Genomic DNA, 20,699 nt, shown 5'->3' with positions numbered 1-20,699 from the left:
CTAGCCCAAAGATCAATTGTCATATCTAGCACCAAACATTGACGACCCTATAGAATGAACTTATTATCTCCATAATAGTGATCCTTGATATATCTAGTAATTGCACTTATCGAAGACATAACTCCTTCAGTAACTGTAGAAGATCGTGGTGAGCATAAGCAGGAGTTTAACAATTGGCTTCAGGTAATTCGTTCATCTTCATCCGCCATTGATGATGAACTTCGTACTGCTGCTTGTTGTGATAGTGTATTAAATTTTGATAATACAACTCCTATTTTGATGCTTGAGAACTCTAAGTGCAATATGAATGCATTTTCCCCAATTTTTGAGAACCCCGATTTGTAATCCCCTGTTTTTCTATCCCCAAACTCTAATTCTGTTGCTCGATTGAATTGGAGGGAAAGCTTGTTTCAGGGGACTAGGGATGAGGGTGTAGACATTTCTGTGGGGAGGAATGACTCTGTAAGGGATAGTAGTGATAAGGTTCAAATTAATTTTGAGGATGTGCAACCAGAGATTGATTTCTGGAATTTCGCAATCGTATGCCATGTGATTGGAATCAAGACACCCTTGTCTATTATTAATGGGTTTGATAGAAGAATATGGGGTAAATTTGGTATAGACAAGGTCTCTTTAATGGCAAATGGGATTGTCCTGGTTCGATTCAGGATTGTTGATGCAAGGGATAGAGTGCTGGGTTCAGGACCTGTATGGTTTGATAATAAGCCTATAATAATGAAGAAATGGGTGGCGGGAACGGACCTTGTAGATGAACTAGTGGATTTAGTCCCTATTTGGGTGAGAATGCCTAGTTTGAACCTGAAATACTGGGGACAAAAGGCTTTACTGAAGCTGGCTTCATTGGTTGGGAAGCTTATCAAAACTGATAAGGCAACTGCTACCAAGGAAATACTGGAGTATGCTTGGATTATGGTGGAGGTTAAGTTCAATACTGAGTTACCAGAATTCATTGAGTTCCTGGATGAGCTTGGCAACACAGTTAAGTAGGAGGTGAAATATGAATGGAAGCCTAGGGTGTGTAAGGTGTGTAGTGGGATTGGACATGATGATGCTCAGTGTCCTAATCATAAAGTACAAGCTAGGAAAATGGAGGGGCTGCAAGCTGAGAAAAACCAGAAGATGAATAGACAAAAGAAAAAGCCACAAAGAGTATGGAAGCCAATTCAAAAACCTGATACTCAGAATCAGAATGCTGGGAGCAGGACAAATATCTTGAATGAATATTTGCAGGCTGATGATGCTTGTCAGAAACCTCAGTTATTGCAGCCAGGGGTGAATTTAATCAGTAATAGTGGTAACAGATTCAATGTTTTGGAAGAAGGAGAATGTTCTCACTCTTACCATGGATAAGCTTGGATTTTGGAATATAAGAGGTCTAAATAAAGCTAGCAAGCTCTGTGATGTCCTTTGGTTTATTAGACACCATGGAGTGGGTTTATTTGGACTTCTTGAAACAAAGGTGAAGGCTGGGAAGTTTGGTGATGTTTTTAGTAGGCTTGGAAGTGTCTGGTCTGTATGTGCTAACTACCCTTACCATAAAGGGGGTAGAATTTGGGTGGTTTGGTTATCTCAGTTCTTTGATGTGACTGTGGTAAGATGTGAAGTTCAATTGATTCATGTTTATGTAGTTCACAAAGCTACTGGGTTGAGTTTTGATTGTACTATGGTGTATGGTCTGAATACTACTGGAGCTAGAGTACAGCTTTGGGAGCAGATTGTTGAGCTCAGTAATAAGGTGAAAGGTCCTTGGATCTTGCAAGGAGACTTTAATAGTGTGCCGAATCTGAATGACAGAATAGGGAGCACTGTGTCCTTAGCTGAGGTTGAGCCTTTTAGATCTTGTCTAAGGCATGCTGGGCTCACTAATTGGGCTACAAGAGGAATGTTTTATACTTGGAATAATAAACAGGAAGGCAAGGATAGGGTTTGCTCAAAGATTGACAGGGTTATAGTTAATAATGATTGGATGGTGAAATTTGCTGATATGCAAGCTACTTTTTTCCCTGAGGGGTTAATGGATCATAGCCCTTGTGTGATCAATTTGTTTGATTCTGGTAATCATACTAAAAAGCCTTTCAGGTTTGTGAATATCTGGGTAGATTCCCCAGACTTTCTTCCTGGGATTAAGGATGTTTGGTGTAAAATGGTCTCTGGTACTCCTATGTTCCAATGTGTGAGGAAGCTGAAAGAGGTGAAGCACTTCCTGAAAGAATCCAAGATGGGTAGGTTCTCTTGTGTGGAAGTTGATGATGCAATTGCTGAGAAATATCTTGCAGATATCCAGATTAAGCTGCAAAGTGATCCTGGTAATGAAGAGTTAATCAGTTAAGAAAGATTGGCTAGGATACAGTTTCCTAAAACTCACACTGATAGATTTAACTTTCTAAAACAAAAAGCTAAAGTTCATTGGCTCAAGGATGGTGATATGAACACAGCTTTCTTTCATGCTATGATCAGAAAGAGAAGAGTTCAGAATAATATCTACTCTATTGTAACTGATGAGGGGTGGTTATCTCATATCCAGGGCAAGTGTGTGATGCTTTTCTTCAGTATTATCAAGGGCTTCTTGGTACTAAGACTCAAATGAATGGTAATATTCATCATGGAGTTATCTCTGAAGGTAAAGTGCTTTATGAAGATCAGAGCATCAATATTTGCAGGGAGTTTTGTGAGCAGGATGTTAAGAGAGCTTTGTGGAGCATTGAGGATGACAAAGATCCTGGACCTGATGGGTTTTCCAGCAAGTTTTTCAAGGCTACCTGGAGTTTGGTTGGTCCTGACATCACCAAAGTTGTTCTAGATTTCTTTAGTTCAGGTAACCTCCTTAAGCAGATTAATGCTACTACCCTTACTTTGATCCCTAAAGTTGAGCATGCTAATAGGGTCACTCAATTTAGACCAATTGCTTGTTGCAATTTGGTGTACAAGATCATTTCTAAAATGATTTGTGATAGATTGAAGGAAGTGCTTCCTAATCTGATTGATGGTTGTTAAGGTGCTTTTGTGTCTGGGAGATCTATTTTAGATAATATTCTGATTTGTCAGGATATGCTTAAAGCTTATAGTATTAAGAGAAAGCCTCCCAGATGTACTATTAAGGTTGATCTGAGGAAGGCTTATGATTCTGTCAATTGGAGATTTATTCATGAGATGTTGACTGCTCTTAATTTCCCCTCCAAGTTCATCTCTTGGATCATGCAGTGTGTGACCACTCCTTCTTTCTCTCTGCTGCTCAATGGTGGTTCTTATGGCTTTTTCAAAGGGAAAAAGGGTGTGAGGCGGGGTGATCCTATGTCCCCTCTCTTGTTTGTTATTGTGATGGAGTATCTAACCAGACTTCTTAGGAAAATTGGTAAAAAGAAAGAATTTAATTTTCACTAAAGATGTGCTCCTTTAGCTCTTAATCATTTGATTTTTGCTGATGACCTGATGTTATTCTCTTATGGTAACACTAGTTCTGTGAAACTCCTTATTAGAGCTTTGAAAACTTTTGAGGCAAGATCAGGGCTTCAAGCAAACCTTGATAAAACAATAATTTACTTTGGGAATGCTCAGCAGCAGGTTCAGGATAGTATATTGATGAATTCTAGTTTTGTCATTGATGATATGCCTTTTAGGTATCTTGGTATCCCTCTAAATGCCAAATATCTGAAAGTGAGTGATTATGATAGCCTGATTGATAAAATGTTGATGAGACTGCAATGCTGGAGTAGCAGAAACCTGTCCTATACTGCTAGAGTTACCCTTATTAATTCTGTCCTTATGAGTTTGCATACATATTGGGCTCAGTGTGTTCTTTTACCTAAGAAAGTGGTAGATATAATCACTCAGCTATGTAGAGCTTTCCTATGGAGTGGTAATGCTGTTTTGTCTAAGTCCCCCCAATTGTCTGGGATTGGGTTTGCAGACCCAAGAGGTTTGGTGGCTTAGGTATTAGACACTGCAGAAATTGGAACAAAGCTGCTCTGGGAAGCTATGTCTGGAAAATTGCAAAGAAATCTGATTCATTATGGGTTAGATGGGTTCATTCTGTCTATATCAAGGATGAGGATTGGTGGGATTATAAACCAAAGAAAGATGCTGGTTGGGCCTGGAAGCTGTTATGTAAGGTCAAATATGAGCTTAGAGAGGGGTTTGAGACTGAGGACTGGTTAAATAAAAGATACAGAATCAAAGATGGCTACAAATGGCTTCAGGGTAACATGGACAAAGTAAATTGGTATGCCTGGGTTTGGAATCATTTCAACATTCCTAAGCATACCTTTATCAACTGGCTTTCAGCTTTGGATAGGTTCAGAACTAGAGACAGGCTAGTTCAGTTTGGGGTCTGTGACTCTAATGATTGTCTTCTGTGTGGTGAGGATGCTGAAACCAGCAACCACCTTTTCTTTGTTTGCAATTATAATGCAAAGGTACTTGATGAGGTTGCTCATTGGCTTGGATTTCCTAGTTCCCTTCTGCATTCTCTTAATAGCTGGAAGAACTGGAAAAGAAGAGGCCAGGTAAAAACTGTATTCAGCAAAAAGTGATCCTGGCTTGCCTGTCTGCAATTGTATACAATATCTGGATGGCTAGGAACCATGCTTTCTGGTATAAAGCTGTTCTCAGGCCGGATTTACTATCAAAAGGTGTAAAGAGAGAAGTTGTGACTAGATGTCAGCAGATGATCAATCACACATGGAAGATTGAAGATTGTAAATGGTTGCAGCACCTCAAGTCATGCATTTAACTGTTTTGCTGTATTTTGTTGTTTAGTCTGGTTGTATGGGGTGTTGGGTAGGGATGTCAGTGGGGCGGGTCAAGTAGGAGACCCGCCCCATCCCCGCCCCAGTGGGGCGGGGATGGGTCTCGGTTTGGCGGGTGGTGGGGCGGGGATGGGGATGAAAACGATACCCGCCATGGGTGATGGGGCGGGGGTGGATTTTAAGTTGTACCCGCCCCATCCCCGCCCCGCCCCACTTCGTACCCGCCCCATCTCCACCTCATACCCACATCTATATACTTTTATATTATTTTATAAAATAATTACGTGAAGTAAATATTAATTATAATATTTGTACTACACTTATATTATAAACAAAAATGTGTGTAATACTAAGATTTTTTTTTTAATATTATAATCCGTATTAATTTGGTGGGTCTTGGGTGGGGATTAGGCGGGTATTTGGTGGGGATTAGGCAGGGATGGATATCCAAGTGGGGGGGTGGGGCGGGGATGGTTTTGGAGTTGTACTCGCCGGGGCGGGGATGGGGATGAATATTAGACCCGCCGCGGGATGGGGATGGGGATGGGGATGAAAATGTTAGGTGGGGATGGGGATGGGAAGGTCAACATCCGCCCTGCCCCGCCCCATTGACATCCCTAGTGTTGGGTGTAGGTTTTTTGATTCTACAGGTCTGGTTTTCCCTGAGCCCTTCCTAGAAGGTACCAGGGATCTCTTTGACCTGGTTTTGGTTTTTTGTTCATGCTTTAAACCCTTCCTAGAAGGTGGTAAGGCTGAACTTAAAACCATGGTGGTTGTTTGCCTTTGTTGTTAAGGCTTGTGTAGTTTTGGGTTCCTGCTTGTCAGGATTGTACATTATTCTTTTGTACAGTTTTTTTTATCAATATACTTTTCTTACCTTCCAAAAAAAAGAAAACAACCTCCCCAAAACCCTAAGTCCCCAACATCAAAACCCTAAATTTGGTTTAAGGGTTTCGAGGTGGTGATTCAGGGGAGAAAGAGGATGGAGATGACAGAGGGAGGGGCGGATTGGGTTTGCCGGCTTTTGCAAAGGGGTTTGGACGGTCGATGGGTTGGGAGGGAAGCTTTTCGAGGAAGGGAAGGGGTTTTAGATTGAGAAGATGATGGTTTAGGGGAAGAGGAAGACGTCGACGGGAGGTTCGGGGTTAGGGTGGCGCCGCCGCGGGGTTTAGGAGGAAGTGCCGGTGTAGGGTGGCAGGGGGTTGGGGGCATTGTGGGTGGTTGGGTTGCGGTGTGGTGGTTGGTTGAGGTATTTTTTGGATAATTATTAATTTTTGTAAAAAAAATAAAATAATACCCCCTCCGTTTTTAAATACTTGCTCCACTTTCCTTTTTCGGCCGTTTTTAAATACTTGCTCCATTTTCTTATTTGAAAAGCTATTACAATATTTAATTAATTTCTCTCACCAAGTGGACCCAACAATATTAATTCCATATTCTCTCTCTTCCAATTCTCTCACTACTTTTGAATTTTTACAATTTTTTATTCTTCCATCAACCCCACTACCTTCATATTATATTATTTTATACAATTTTCTCCTAAAACTCCGCGCATGGAGAAATGGAGCAAGTATTTAAAAACGGAGGGAGTACTTGTATAAAGTTCGTTAATTAAATAAATAATATTAATAATCACCTAATACAAGCTGATAATTCACTTTAATCACTAACTGAGTTAACGGAAATGGCATGTTGTAACATTTTCATAAAACTGAAGGTTATATGTTGAATTTGAAAATTTTGGGTGGTATATGGTGAATTAACATTAAACTCAATGGTATATGGTGAAAAATCCGTAGAACTTTCAATTATTATTACTTCTTCTGCTCTAGTAATATTACAACAATTGGACTTTTACACTATTTATATGCTTGTTTCATCATATATTATGACTTATGCAAAGTATGTAAACTAAAATATAGTCATGTAGGGTCTTATACTCTTATTAGATTTGTCTCCAAAAATGCATTTGGAATGCATATTTTCATCTTTATTGCAATATTTGTGGAACAGAAGAAATATTAAGGGGTCGTTTGGTTCGCACGAGGGAATCAGAATACAATGAACAAAGGGAAAGGAGAAGAATGGAATGAAAATACCTAAAACTTGTGATGTTTGTTTTAAAACAAAGGGAAACACTCCCTCTATTCCCACCACCACACAACCACCAGTAACATTCACTCTCCAACGTTCCAACCACCAAACCAGTCGCCGCACCTCCCCCACCGTTCGCCGCCCTTCGCCAGACTTCCCTCGTCGACCCAGCGGAGGTCGTCCCTCCTCCGAAAATCTCCTTAGCCTAGAAAAACCCTAACGCCGCTGAAAAACCTCACCACTCCCCGTGAAATCCATCAAACGTCCCTCCCCCACCCTCGAAACCCTAACGCCTAGGGTTTCGATGGTGGGGGAAGGTCGTTCGACGGATTAACAGTGAACTGGGTTGGTTTTTTAGGTTTTTCGATGGTCGTGGAGGCTCGGGGAAAGGGCGGCATCGATCGGGGAAGGGGCGGCGAAGGTCGGTGGAGCCGTGGAGGTGCGACTGGGTGGTGACTGGGTGGTGGCTAGGTGTGGGTGTGATGGTGGAGGGGTGGCTAAGGAAAGGGAATGGAAAAGTCTAGGGGGTGGGGAATGAAGTTAGAAGGATTTGGGGTAATGGGGAGAGTAAAGAGAATGGAAAAATGTGCTTAACAAACCACAACAAAGAAAATCGAGCCAGTTGATTCTCATTCCCTTTGTTGATTACCCCCAACCAAACGACCCCTAAGTTAAAGGAGGCTGGAATCATAAACTACCCCCGCTTCGTATTATATGCAACTTAACTGCAGTGAGACATAAAATATTTCAAAGTTAAGGAGGTAGCATATATTCATCAAATATTCATAATATCACAAACCACAATACACTTTCAGTTTTTGTAAACACAAATTGAAGGCTTTTCAATGGAGGATGACATAGAGAACATACTATGGACTTCAGAAGACATTTCAAACCGAGTCTCCGAACTCGCTGCTCAACTCACCCACGACATCTCCGCCGTTAAGTCCACCGAATTACCGGTGTTTGTCGGCGTTGCTACCGGTTGTTTCGTGTTTTTAGCCGATTTAGTCCGACGAGTATCGTTACCGGTTTCCATTGATTTAGTTCGAGTTAGCTCTTATGGTACCGGTACTCTCTCTAATGGCTCCCCTTCTATCTCCTCTGACTTGAAGCTCGATGTCACCGACAAACACGTTGTTTTGGTACTTTCTAATTTGGTTTTTTTTTTTTTTCTTTTCATTTACGAATTTTATTTCCTGTTTTATGTTTGCAATGTTTAATGTTGTCAATGCGTAATTTCAATCGATGTTTGACTTTAGTTAGTAACAAATTATAAAGTTTTGATGTTGTGAAAGAATAATTTCAATCTCTCATTATTAATAACTGAGAGTTTTGGTATTGTAAAATTGTAAATTGAGACAAACAATGTATAAGTCAAACCGTTGCAACACACGTATGTCAATACATAACTTCAATCCATCAATGTGGTACCAATTTTTTTCTGTTTACATCACGTATTGTTATGATTAGTGTTTGATTAAGGTCTTGTTCACATTTACTGAGCTGAGCTGAGCTAAAATGAATATTTTATGAGAGAAGGAAATTAAAAGCTGAACTGAAAAGAACTGATTGTAGCTGAACTGAAAAGAACTGATTGGAGCTGAAGTGAAATTAACTAAATGTGAATAGGCCCTAAGTCATTTTACAATGTTTTTACACTTTTGGCTCTTTTGCAACTCGTATCTTTTTCTTTGAATGGAGCTGTCAAAGGATTTTCCAACACGTCTATCATAATCTTACACGAACACAAGTTTAACACGACACAACACACTTGTCTCCTATAATAGTATAATACATATGGATAATAGTTTCCGTGTAGGTTAAGATTTTAAGTGTCCCATCTACTCATTAATCACTATATTGAAAAATAAACGAATATTTATGTTTAATGTGAACCCATTTTTAGGATATAATGCATATGTAAAGTGAGAGAAAATTGTATTGGTGATTTTGAGTATGCTACACTAGTACATTTAATTATGTTGTAAATACTGTTGTAATGCTTCTTGATTGTAATATTGCCATTATATTTAATCAACTAAGAATCTGATTAAGCACGGAACGGAATTTATCAAAAGAAACTTATTTTCTGAATTTTTACTATTCTATTCTATTCTATTCTATTTATTATTATTTTTTTTTACTATTCTAAAAAGACAAGAACTGTTATGTTTGTTTGTTTGTTTGTCTATCAGAGCATACAAAATAGTCTGATTACTTTGATAAATTTGTCATTTTGGTTAATGTTTTTCTCCGGAAGAATAAATTTTTTCAGAATAATATTGATTTGGTTTAGTTTGATGTGATTTTATCTCCACTTTGACTCTATTTGTTATCTCAGTCTTGTCAGATTCGTCTTAATGTGCCCTTTTCTCAAATATCTAGTTTAAAACTCTTATTAATATGAAGTTTCGTATTTTTGGAAGTTAGTGTACGCCTATAAGAAAGTCTAGTTAGGTCTCATTTGATTTGATTTGTTTGATTCCAATAAGAATAAGATATAAAGTTCTTGGAATAAGGTGACTTAGAATATTACCTAAGTCAACAAATAGGTGTATTATTAGGATACTTTATGTGACATTGTTAGACTTACCTTGTACTTTGAATGGAATAATTCTGGCAAAATCCTGTTTATGTTGTTAAATGCTGTAATTCTGAATGATTTTCAACCAAATTCATCGGTGTACATAATTTCTTTGCTTATGTTCTCCACATTCTTCCTTTGGATTCAGGTTGAGGACATTGTGGATACAGGAAACACGTTATGTTGGCTCATTAAACATTTGAAATCAAAGGGAGCATCTTCTGTGTCAGTATGCACCTTCCTTGATAAGCCATCAAGACGGAAGGTTAATATAGAGCTCATTGGGAAAGGAAAGTTCTATCGAGGCTTTGAGGTAATTTTGCATTGGGATCTAGTTTTTCTGAAAGATTCCTTGTGGTAAACTACTGAAATTGCATCAAATTTATTAAAGTAGAAGGCTACAACAAACAAAATTATCTTCCTTTTAATATCTTCATTTAGAATACATTGATATGGTCCAGATGATGATTGTTACCTAAACGTAAATGATGTGCAACACCTAACCAGATAAGGAAGGTACTGTAAAACTTCTGACAAGTGAAAACCAAACTGGTTCACTTCAGGCCTCCCCAAGGTTTACGGAGTACCAAATTTATTGCTCTATTCTTGTAGCTGATTTTTGTGGTTTTAGAATCAAATCATGCAGCTGGCACTTGCCTTTACTGCTGTGCGTTTGATGCGTTGTCCAATTATTAGAATTATGAAAGCAACCTGTCAAATAAAGAGAAGCTTATCAGCATTTTCTTTATGTCTTAATCTTTATTTGATTCTTAAACCTTAGTTTATTCAGTATCTATGTGAAAATTCTGGTCACTTAAATACTTAATCTGAGGAAGTAATTAAAATCATTGTTTGATTACGATCTCATTTAACTCGGTTGTATTAGTTTGACTAGGCAAGATAAGCTCATGCTTTGATGAGGACAGTAAAGCTCATTCGGTTCACTCATTTGAAACTTATAGTACTGATAAAAGTCATCACTTTGTATTTTCCTTAGTTTTTCTGGTGCATTGATATCGAAATTTTATTCTCTTTTGTGCTGTGTAAATTTTGAACTGAATTGAATTTGATCACTAATATTAGGACCACAATATTAAATTGCTTGGTTGTATGGGGCTGCTGCCTGCTAGTCTTGTGGTTGTTGCACCAGAATGCTCAATATTAAAAGGATGCGGCCTATTGTTTATGAGAAGATGCTCTTATAATTTATAACCATGCTGGCTATAATTAATATAACCGGTGAATATGTGAATTGACTCTTGAAAATTAAAACGATGAAAGTTATGTTCTTTAAAGATGCTCGAGTGTTGTAATGTTCCTTCAGTAAAAAAGATAAACTATTTTGGATTTACCAAAAATTAGATGATCAACTTTCAATTCACCATATGATTGTATTTGCATTTGTGTCTGCTTAGAATTTAGGATATGATGTCTAACAGTCATAGTTTTGGCAGTGTCCAGATCATTTTGTGGTAGGCTATGGAATGGACTTTGCTGAGCTCTATAGAAATCTTCCATATGTGGGCGTTCTGAAGCCCAGATGCTACCAAGGAGTCAAAGAGGAACTTCCAAAGAACTGAGGCTAGAAAGTTGTATGTCTTCGTCGTTGACAAGAAGATAGTATATACATAATCATGATACGTCTGCAATTCCTTGCTGGATGTTTTGAACATCAGCATTGTGTTCATTCTCTTGCTGTAAGTTGTAAATGCCTTTCTAGTTGAATAAAAGTGCAATTCTTCTTATAATTCATGTGCAAATGATAATCATTGTCTCATTGTCATCGGTTTCACTGTTTGAGTTGACATACATAGGATTCATACTATGTGAATTGGCACATTCTAAATTGTGTTGGAAGATCATACACCCTACGTTACAGAATAACAGACCGTGTTTGATCTATCTAGGTCCGTTTTTGGAAACATAGCTATTTAACTTTAACCATAATTTTCCATCATTATTCAAATTTAAATATCTACCATACATATATGCAGCACTTTTCTTTCAAAATTTTTATTAGCGTATCAGTAAGGATAATACGAGAAAGCAGTAACTATTTGCAATAGGTATCTAATAACCAAGGATTCGAAGAGCGCTGAACTCCAAGATGTGGCAAAGCAATTAGATGCATATCCATCCTCAGGGTTCCAACTTTGGTCGTGCATCAAAGGTTTGGGAGTTTAGGGGTTAAATTATGTCCCATTTTATATCAAATCTTATCTAGGATTAGCTAGGTTGAAAATCTATGGTTAAAGTGTTAATGTGTAGCAGGCTCATTAGCAAGAGGCATATCAGTATTCCAAAGGTAGGCTGGAGATATGATAGGCATAACAAATTCAACTAAGCATTCGCGTGTATAATGATTTCGGGCTTATTAAAAATATTTTAGCTAGCTAAAAGGAGGTGAAAAGACTCTTACCAGTTTGTGTTGGCTCTACATGTTCTGAAGATTTTATTGACGAAATGACTCTTACCAGTTTGTGTTAGCCCTTTATGTTGTGAAGACATTACTAGTCTGGGTTCCTGTATAGTGTATCTCTTGTACAAGGTTGTGATATATTCTGCTGATTTGTAGCTCTCCAAAATGAGTAAATGAGGAATAATGGATTTTGTGCTAATCTTGTGAATTGATGACCAATTTTTTAATTTTATTTTTTTACTTTTTTCCCTTATTGATGAAATTATGGAATTGAATAATGTTATACATAAAATACCTGACCAACGTTTAACAGACTCTCATGCGGGACATTAAAGATCACGCTATGCTCTCTACAAATCTTCCTAAGAAACGCATAAATATAATCAACGGCAATCTTTTTATACAACCTTGAATCTTTTCTTGCTTTCACCACAGTGTTGCCCAATATATGCACCACCCCAGAATCTCTACAACTATTCAAGAACTCCAATTCATCAATTTCATTTTGGCTGCTTGTCTGCCCGGACGACCTTGGCCTTAGTTGTAGTAGTCGCAAAGGAGAATTGGCAGGCATAATGGAATCCCCTGATTCAATTGTGTGCTCGAATTCAGTCATTATCGTTGTGCCATTATCCAACAGGCAGTCTCTAGACTCAGCTGTTTGCTGACCATATATGCTGCTGTATTCTTCAGAATCAGTACACCCTTCCATCATAGACTCAAGGCGAACAAACATGAAGAGATTATGAAAGAGCTTCTTCTCAAAATCATCATCTTTCTTATGAAGGTCCTTGTAACCGTACCTCGCAACACAACGGAACATATGGAAGTTCTTAGGTCCAATCCGCTTCACAAGAAATCTCTCATCTTCTGGGACTGTATACACTGGAAGGTATTTTACACATACAAAAACAACCACTGAATGGATGGCCGGCAAGTTGGTGATGAAGTGAGAAAAAATACTGGGGACACCACTGGCTAGCTCGGTGTACACAAGTCCAATTCCTGGTACCCTTACCAACCCTAAGCTAGGGCCAAGGCCAAGAATCCAAGCCATCGAGACCTTACTATGCATTTCAAACTCATAGCGCTTCACAGTTCCATAGTGCCAAACCACCATGACAATGAGAAAGGCAGCTGCAATGACAAGGGGGACCCATCCACCTTGATCAATTTTGAAGAGAACAGCTGAGAAGTAGGTTAATTCCACCAGTAATGACAAAGCAGTGAAGATCAAGACGAGTATCCAGTGCCACCGCCAAACCAGCAACATGATTAGAATCATGAGGAATGTGGTGGCTAACATGACTATCACAACTGCCGTACCTGTCAACACATGAAGATGCACCAAGTTTAAAGTTACTATGATGAGAGACTGGAAGACTGAAAAGCACTATTCTGTACAGGTGCAGCAATATTGTAAATACAGAACTTTTACAGAAAACGAATGACATATAGCTATCAATGTATCCAGTCTTCTATAAATTCCTGATCACATTTTACAAAACTTTGATTCTCAACAATGAAAAAATGCTGAGATGCTGATACCAAATGCATAGATTTTATATGCTGACACAGATTAATATATAACCCCTTACATTATACGTAGTATAAAAGTTGGAAAGATACAGAAATTTCAGTTGGCTATCAGCCAGAATTATTCTAGCTCAATCATGGTCAAACCGCTGTTAGACATTAGAATAAATGTCTAGCACACCTCCACAGGGTAGGCAATAATCTTGAAGATATTGAAACTTACATTACCACAAAGCCTGACATCAGAATTCAAGACAATTAAATTGTTGATTCTTATTGACAGTTTTAGATAGCACTTTTCCTGAATCGTCAATTAGTTAGTTTTAGAACCAAGGCAATGCAAGAATAATTCCCTACAAGGAAGATCCAATGGAAAAGAGAAGCCACAAGCACACAATAACATCATAACAAATGCAATAAAAGGACAAAAGACAAAAGAAACAAACTCACCATAAGCATTTCCAATCTGATTTTGGTTCCTAAATCCAGCAGTTACAGCTATGCAAAGGACCATAAGAATCCAGTTGATATCTGGAATGTATACTTGCCCGAGAAATTTCTTGGAAGTGTGTACTACTTTAACTCTTGGAAAGCATCCTAAAGCAAGAGCCTGCTTTATAATTGAAAACGTTGCAGATATGGTTGCCTGACTTGCAACGATGGCGGCCAAAGTTGCTATGACGAAGACTGGCCAGTAGATGCTATCTGCAATTAAAAAATAATCTCAAGCATGACAATCAAGAAACACAATTGTATCTTTATTTCTATACCATAGACCTCATGAATAACACAAATTACTTTACTTCCAGTTGATTGCGATTTTACACTTGTCTAGTTGTCTTGATATTTACAACCATAGTCCGAACCCATGGAACTACACCCAGTTACCCAAGAAAAACTAAAGGGTCATTTACTCTTTTATTCTCTCCCCTCGTGCTCTTTTACAGAAGTCAATCCGTCTACAAATTACCAAACTATGTATCCAGATTTGGTAAATTGTTGTTCTTCAGATTTAAGACAATCATTGTCACACCCTGACACTCACAAGTCATATCAACTATTAGCATAAATTCATTAACATATTAGATAGATATAAAAGCATCCTATGTATGGAAACTCTGAATCCTGTTACAAAAGACAATTATTTGTTAAAAGTTATCTTCATATGTCAGCCAAACTACTTTATTAAAACACCATTTTCTTTTATTTCTAAAGTGCACTATCAGCCCATAAATAATAATGTTGCTAATTGGATATGCAAAGTCCCTTGTGAATATCTAAAGGTCATGCACGTCCTATAGAAAAATATTTGTTTTCCATTATCACTCAAACTCACATCTCTAAATGTTAATAGTTAATTATGAAAAGAAAAAAGACAGATAAGTTGTTTAATATTGAAATTCTAACTTTATGCCACTCCCTTTATTTCTAATTTAAACTTAAACCAAATAAATTATCTATGCAAGTATAGTAGTAGTTACTATATCCTGGTCCTTCTTATGACTTGTATTATCTTTAGACCCCACAAACGGGCAACTTCACAAAATTGTGGAACCCGCCCCCTACATCAATCCTCCTCATCCTTACATTTGTTTTTTTTTTTTTTTAATTAAGCTATATTATCTGATAATATTATTGCAAATGTATGTGCACAGGAAAAAAGAAAGGTCGAGCTGAGATAAACCTGGTATTGAGTGATAGAATGCATCTTCCACATGGTCTTGATGATTTACTAGATAAGCAGCTTGTCCTGAATATGCTAGAAGAAGGCAGGGGAATACAATTACTGTGAATGCTATTTGTACGGCCAACACCGGAAAGTGAGCCAAGTCAGCAAACAGTGCTTCTGTCCCTGTCATTTGTACAATTGAGGATTGAACGTGAACCTTTGTATTAAATTCTGAATCTTTGCTATTAATTTTTAAAAGCATGAAAACATGGCAACAGCCTTTTTATGAGATGATTTGTAAAATTGGTTTTTTTTTTTTTTTTTTTTCTTACCGGTTATACTTAACATGATTCCTCCTAAAGAGGTCCATCCATCTTTTCCTCCTCCTTTGAGATAGCGATACAGATAGACTGGAGAAAAAGCTTTCAGTACACTGCTATCATATTTCCATATGTTGAATGCACCAATACCTCCAATCATGAGAAACCAGAGTAGCACAATTGGTGCAAAAAGCCACCCAACTTTATCAGTACCATAATGTTGCAAGCTGAACAAACCCACCAGTATCACAACAGCAACAAGCACAACCACATCTGCACACCAAGAAAAATATGTCAAAATCTGGAAATAATCTGGAAACATTTTTCCATAAAGATCGCATCATAAAATAATACGGAGTAATAAATAAGTCAAAGAGAGAAATATGGGACTACCGTTACTCAAATTGGGGTGGTCGACCTTGATCCCACCAGAAGCTGAAAGAACTGCATAACAGAACAAAATTAAGTGGATAAAGATTTTCGAAGAAAGTTTAATGATGAATATATGCTGTCTTTGACAACATTGATTATTCTTAAAGGAATTGATTTACGGTATTATTTATAGAAAGCTATACAAATCCACATTTAGTAAAATAGGTTGAAAAGATTTAATAATTTATTTATTTAATAAACAAAATAAACACATGCCCAAGACAAAGAACTATCTATGCTGCGGCACATCCTGCTCCATAAACATCATTATCATCATATCCCAGGAATAATCTCTTTCTTATCCATTAAGATATTTAAAAAGATGGTTGGAGTAAATCTTAGGCTTTTGACAGCTTCATTGTAGTGGTCTCCGGCAAAGGATGGGGAAAAATGAGGCACCAGTGACTTGCATCATTTAGTAGCAATCACTACATACAAAATACAATGGCTGAAGTCACATCTATTTTGGTCAAGGAATAGTTTTTTTTTTTTTTTTTTTTTGACACAAAGGAATAGTTTATTTACAAGGGAAATTCAATCTCAAGATGTCGCGAGAGGTTCTGAAAGTATGTGCCAGGCTGCCAGCAACTCAGCAAGTCCAACAAGTAAAAAAGATAATATACGAGATATCATTTGAACATTCTCTTCAACCTATGAAAACTATAATTTCACAAATTCAACGCTTTTGTCGTTGAATTTAGTCCACTACTACAGTTACATGATTTCATAGGCTCTCAAATCTCAAACACTATCGTGAATTAGCCGTCAGCTCAACAACCGCATCTTTGAAAGTGAAAAGATCGTAATGAGGTAGACTACATAAATCAACCATTTATTCTCCATTACTTGCTTATTTCTCAACATGCATTCGTATACATTCTTGGGGGCATTAGATTCATATCCTTACGCTTAACATGTAATTTAAAACTAACAAAAAAAAGGAAGATCCAGAAAGCAATGGTGTGTTAGGGGCTCGGCATATACCTGATATTGCTGGAGTGAGGATTCCATCTCCAATCACCATGCAAGTACCAACAAGAACAAGGAGAAGTAGAGTATTTTTTCTGGATGCATATTTCTCTAGCCATTGCCTGGTTTTTGAGGCAAATGATTTTTCTTGGAGCCTAAAGCGACTATATGTAGTTAAATCCTCATCTGTTCTATGCCGGTTTGGAATTGTATTTACATCAGCATGTCTACATAGCAATGAATAAAGAGCAAATGTACCCCCTGCACCAGATAAATAAATATTCCTTATCAAAACTAGATAAAAAGAGCAGAAATAATAAATTATATCAAGTAATTAGTCCCTCGATACGATTACTGGCTTACTACCACTATTAAAGAGTACACCTCTGACATGCAGAGTAGTGGACCCCCCAGTTCTCAAGAATAAAATGCACCAGTAACTTCAACAATATCATAGCCTTATACCCAAACTTATAATATATACTGCTTATATGATTTTATCACAAAAACCTTCAATAGGGTAACACTAACACATATTTTTGCACAGTTACACTTGTCCCTACTGCAGGAAATGAACATATCAGGTATTTGCTGCAAATGTTTTAGGCATCTCTATTGGAATTTAGAACCAACATTATCTCATTAGAAATACAAACTATTGGTTCTTATGTCATAAGACTCATAATAATCAACCTTAGCATGTTTTACATAATGAATAGATTTTAAAGTTAAGTACAGATTATGACTGAGAATTCCAATAGTAAATACCAGAGTAAGAGATTTATGCTGCAAGGACCAAGACATTTTGGGCAATGGAGTTGCAAACTGCAATTTAGGTTAAGAACTTAAGATTTATGAATTCAGTAAATAGCATTTGGTTGTCTGTGAGGGCAATCTACATTAGTAGTACCACATATCTAACAAATAGTCTCACGAAATCACACTGATAGTAGAAAATGTACAGAACAAAACACCAGCCTCCACATTATACCAGATAATAAGAGCAGGAGATTAAAGTAGCAGATCGCGAAATTATAACTAAGAACATTTGGCATCTCCCTTTGAGTATTAAATTAAGCAACCACAGATCAAAAACATTACAAGAATTAGAATGCCTTGTCATTGTGCAAAGCATGTCTACGTTTGAAGAATTACAACATGAGAACACAATCAAAGTAGCTTAAAACAAAAGCGTGAGATGAGTGTTATGCATGAATGTCATTACTTCAGAAATTTATGACTTAAATCATAATAAAATGAAAGCCACAGAAAGGTTTGATCAGTACCTTGACCATTATCATTTGCTCTGCAGACAATGAAAACATACTTCAACAATGGGACAAGGGTGAGGGAGTATATTATCAACGAAAGTGCACCGATCACATCATCGTGATGTTTCACTCCATGCGGAAATGTATTGTAGAAAACATACAGCGGGGATGTGCCCAAATCTCCATACACTACCCCAAGACTTTGGAATGCCAAACGCAGAAGCACTAGCGTTGAAAATTTCTGCAGGAATCAACAACACTTCATATGTTACAAGGTCTTGCAGTTAGAAGATACCACACAGTTAATTACTTGAATAGGTAAACTACATCTACCGGTCAAAAAAACATGGATAGCTATATAAAACTTCATATAAATCACGAAAACAAGCATACAAGACCTTAGTGAGGTAACAATCTCATTTAAAAGTACTGCAACATATGCTCTATCATACCTTTTCTCGGTATGCATTCTTAAGCTTTCCTGCCTCTTCATCCATGGGCTGATCGAGGGTCTGATCCAAATCCCACATACTCCCTTTATTCTCGGTATCCTCATTAACCGAAGCCATTGATTTGTACCAGTACCTAACAATCTCAATACCCTTCTTGAATGGTGTATAAGATGATGTTGCTGCACCAACTTCCTCAGCAAGTACTAGTACCTAGCAATCTCAATACCCCTCTTGAATCTGCCGTAGCTGCCCCAACTTTCACAGCACAATCGCGAAAGACCAGAAGTCCGAAATTAATACCAAAGGACAATGGAAAACCAGCAACTATAGTGGCAATGGCCAGCAACTTTCACAAAATGCTTCTATATACAATTATACATGCTTCTCCAATTCTGCAACATTCAAACAACTTTTAAACAAACCTACACACAAACTCATCCTCAAATTCGACTCGAATTACTTGCAAACCACCAAACCAACTATCAATGTTCAAGTTGGCAACAACTATAATTGCATGAATTCAGTTCAACGATGCTCAGAACACTTCAATCCAATCATTGAGATCAACTACAGTAGCAAGTTTGAACATAATTCAAGTATATATAAATTATATTCCAATATCCCAATTTTACTCACATCAATAATTGCATGAATCAGTTCCAAAATTTCGAAAGAGATTTGGTAACAAAGAAATTCCAAAAGCTCAAAAAATAATGCAAAACAAAATAATTTTACTTCCATATCCAAAACAGATAGAATTAATATATATCACAATATTTTTTTTCTTATTGAGTAATAACAATTCTCAACCACAAAACTCAAAAAACCCAGATATTTTTTTCCCCTTTTTTCTACAAATAAATACAACCCAGAATTTTATTTTTATAAAATCAATTTTTTCTCACATACCCATCAATGAAGGCGGCTAAAGAATTCTCCTAGAAGTTGCAAAATTCCATTTTGAGCTCTTCAAATGATCTTGAATCACTAAAAATTTGAGCAAAATTTAGAATATCTAACCCAAAAAAATAAACTATTTAAGCAACTTAAATAGTTAAGATTTGAGAAAAAAAAGATAACAGGTCTAATTTGACAACCAACTTTGTACAGTTCTGCTATACAAGAGGATTTTTTTTTTTTTTTTTTTTTTCCAACTACAGGACAGAGCTAAGCTCTGAGATACTGCCAGCAGACAACTATTGATACCTTTTTTAAGAGAGAGAAATCCAAACGAACGGTTAATTCTCTAAGTGTTTTTTTCACGTGACCTATTTTATTTACTCCCCAAAAGGCCAAAATCCTCTATTTTAGATTTCGTAACACTTTAATTGGCACATGAGTTAATATTGTGCAACTTTAAATTTTTAATCATTAATATTTACGTTAATAACTTAATATAAAAGCTCATAAATTGAAATTTACTTTAAGATTAGTCTAAAATCGTTTTATATACTCAGAAGTAATTTAACATTTTTTTTTTCTTTTTGGTATACAATTTACTTTGAATTAAGTAACTATATCAACAGTGTAAAAAATAAAATTTGTGATTAATCTGAACTAGAGATTATACCATGATTGTATGTCTTTGTATAACTTTAATTACAGAGTATTAATAATACAATTGATAATTAGTAAGCATAACGATTAAAGATGAATTATTTTAATAATGTTTATGGAAATAGTTTACTAGAGTACTAGAGATCTTTCAAAAAAATGATCAATGAAATATAAGTGAATAATACAAAAGTCAATTTAAATTTAGTAAAAATAAAATAAATAGTAGTATAAGAATTTTTTGGAGTTTGAAATTAATACTCACTTAAATTTAAAATCAAATCTCATTTACACCACTTCTCAAACTAATATTTGTAGTTTTATTTTTCAATTTATAAAGTCATTTTTGAGATTTATAGATACTCAGTATTTTTTTATGTGTATAAAGTCGTTTTTAAGATTTTGATTGAATTATGGTTTAAAATAGTCTTTTAAACTGTACATGCAGATTTACAAATAAATAAATCAATATTTAATAGTACAACATGTAGAATTAAGGGGAAGTCATACATGTAGGTAAGAAATTAATATTTAATCAAGGAATGATTGAGATCTAGGATACTCTAATTAATTTTATGGCTGCTTATAATAATAAAGTATAAATATGGTGGACCCTATAACTGATAAGAG

General features: G+C 36.5%; 3 protein-coding genes across 4 annotated transcripts; 2 read left to right on the top strand and 1 right to left on the bottom strand.

Moving 5' to 3' along the window:
* Window positions 1-1,107: 1,107 nt before the first annotated feature.
* Window positions 1,108-4,750, top strand: LOC110704064. Its single transcript, XM_021881850.1, has 7 exons — window positions 1,108-1,293; window positions 1,340-2,327; window positions 2,546-2,985; window positions 3,067-3,326; window positions 3,477-3,809; window positions 3,929-4,433; window positions 4,496-4,750. Exons 1-7 carry the CDS (start codon window positions 1,108-1,110, stop codon window positions 4,748-4,750), a joined length of 2,967 nt encoding a protein of 988 aa, XP_021737542.1.
* Window positions 4,751-6,782: 2,032 nt separating this feature from the next.
* Window positions 6,783-11,940, top strand: LOC110704175 (hypoxanthine-guanine phosphoribosyltransferase-like). The gene is made up of 3 exons (XM_021881960.1): window positions 6,783-8,005; window positions 9,596-9,760; window positions 10,902-11,940. Exons 1-3 carry the CDS (start codon window positions 7,706-7,708, stop codon window positions 11,025-11,027), a joined length of 591 nt encoding a protein of 196 aa, XP_021737652.1. The 5' UTR covers window positions 6,783-7,705; the 3' UTR covers window positions 11,028-11,940.
* Window positions 11,941-12,074: 134 nt separating this feature from the next.
* On the bottom strand, window positions 12,075-19,733 carry LOC110704174 (potassium transporter 10-like). Of its 2 annotated transcripts, XM_021881958.1 has the most exons (9): window positions 19,425-19,731; window positions 18,516-18,907; window positions 18,079-18,304; window positions 16,808-17,053; window positions 15,785-15,835; window positions 15,404-15,664; window positions 15,087-15,254; window positions 13,853-14,107; window positions 12,075-13,192 (listed from the first exon to the last, which is right to left on the bottom strand). In XM_021881958.1, the coding sequence occupies exons 2-9, from the start codon at window positions 18,630-18,632 to the stop codon at window positions 12,147-12,149; spliced, it is 2,370 nt and encodes a 789-aa protein (XP_021737650.1). In that variant the 5' UTR covers window positions 18,633-18,907; window positions 19,425-19,731; the 3' UTR covers window positions 12,075-12,146. The 2 variants fall into 2 exon arrangements, with proteins under 2 accessions (XP_021737650.1, XP_021737651.1); XM_021881959.1 differs by lacking the exon at window positions 15,785-15,835 and having other exon boundaries at window positions 19,425-19,733.
* Between the last annotated feature and the right edge of the window lie 966 nt (window positions 19,734-20,699).

This window comes from Chenopodium quinoa, unplaced genomic scaffold, assembly GCF_001683475.1.
Source record: "Chenopodium quinoa cultivar QQ74 unplaced genomic scaffold, ASM168347v1, whole genome shotgun sequence".
Classification (NCBI taxonomy): Eukaryota; Viridiplantae; Streptophyta; class Magnoliopsida; order Caryophyllales; family Amaranthaceae; genus Chenopodium; species Chenopodium quinoa.
The sequence above is the reverse complement of the archived record's forward strand: the minus strand, read 5'-3'. Positions and strand labels throughout refer to the sequence as shown.

Bases quoted from the DNA above. Each gene is read 5' to 3' on its own strand.
- LOC110704064 (XM_021881850.1), top strand. From the start codon at position 1,108: ATGGAGGGGCTGCAAGCTGAGAAAAACCAGAAGATGAATAGACAAAAG. The intron at 1,294-1,339 runs GTGAATTTAATC...ATGTTTTGGAAG, and splicing joins CTCAGTTATTGCAGCCAGGG to AAGGAGAATGTTCTCACTCT. The intron at 3,810-3,928 runs GTGTGTTCTTTT...TTGGGTTTGCAG, and splicing joins TTGCATACATATTGGGCTCA to ACCCAAGAGGTTTGGTGGCT.
- LOC110704175 (XM_021881960.1), top strand. From the start codon at position 7,706: ATGGAGGATGACATAGAGAACATACTATGGACTTCAGAAGACATTTCA. The intron at 8,006-9,595 runs GTACTTTCTAAT...CTTTGGATTCAG, and splicing joins CCGACAAACACGTTGTTTTG to GTTGAGGACATTGTGGATAC. The intron at 9,761-10,901 runs GTAATTTTGCAT...TAGTTTTGGCAG, and splicing joins AGTTCTATCGAGGCTTTGAG to TGTCCAGATCATTTTGTGGT.
- LOC110704174 (XM_021881958.1), bottom strand. From the start codon at position 18,632: ATGGCTTCGGTTAATGAGGATACCGAGAATAAAGGGAGTATGTGGGAT. The intron at 15,836-16,807 runs GTATATGCCGAG...TCTGTTATGCAG, and splicing joins CCTCACTCCAGCAATATCAG to TTCTTTCAGCTTCTGGTGGG. The intron at 15,665-15,784 runs GTAGTCCCATAT...CTTGGTGTGCAG, and splicing joins CCACCCCAATTTGAGTAACG to ATGTGGTTGTGCTTGTTGCT.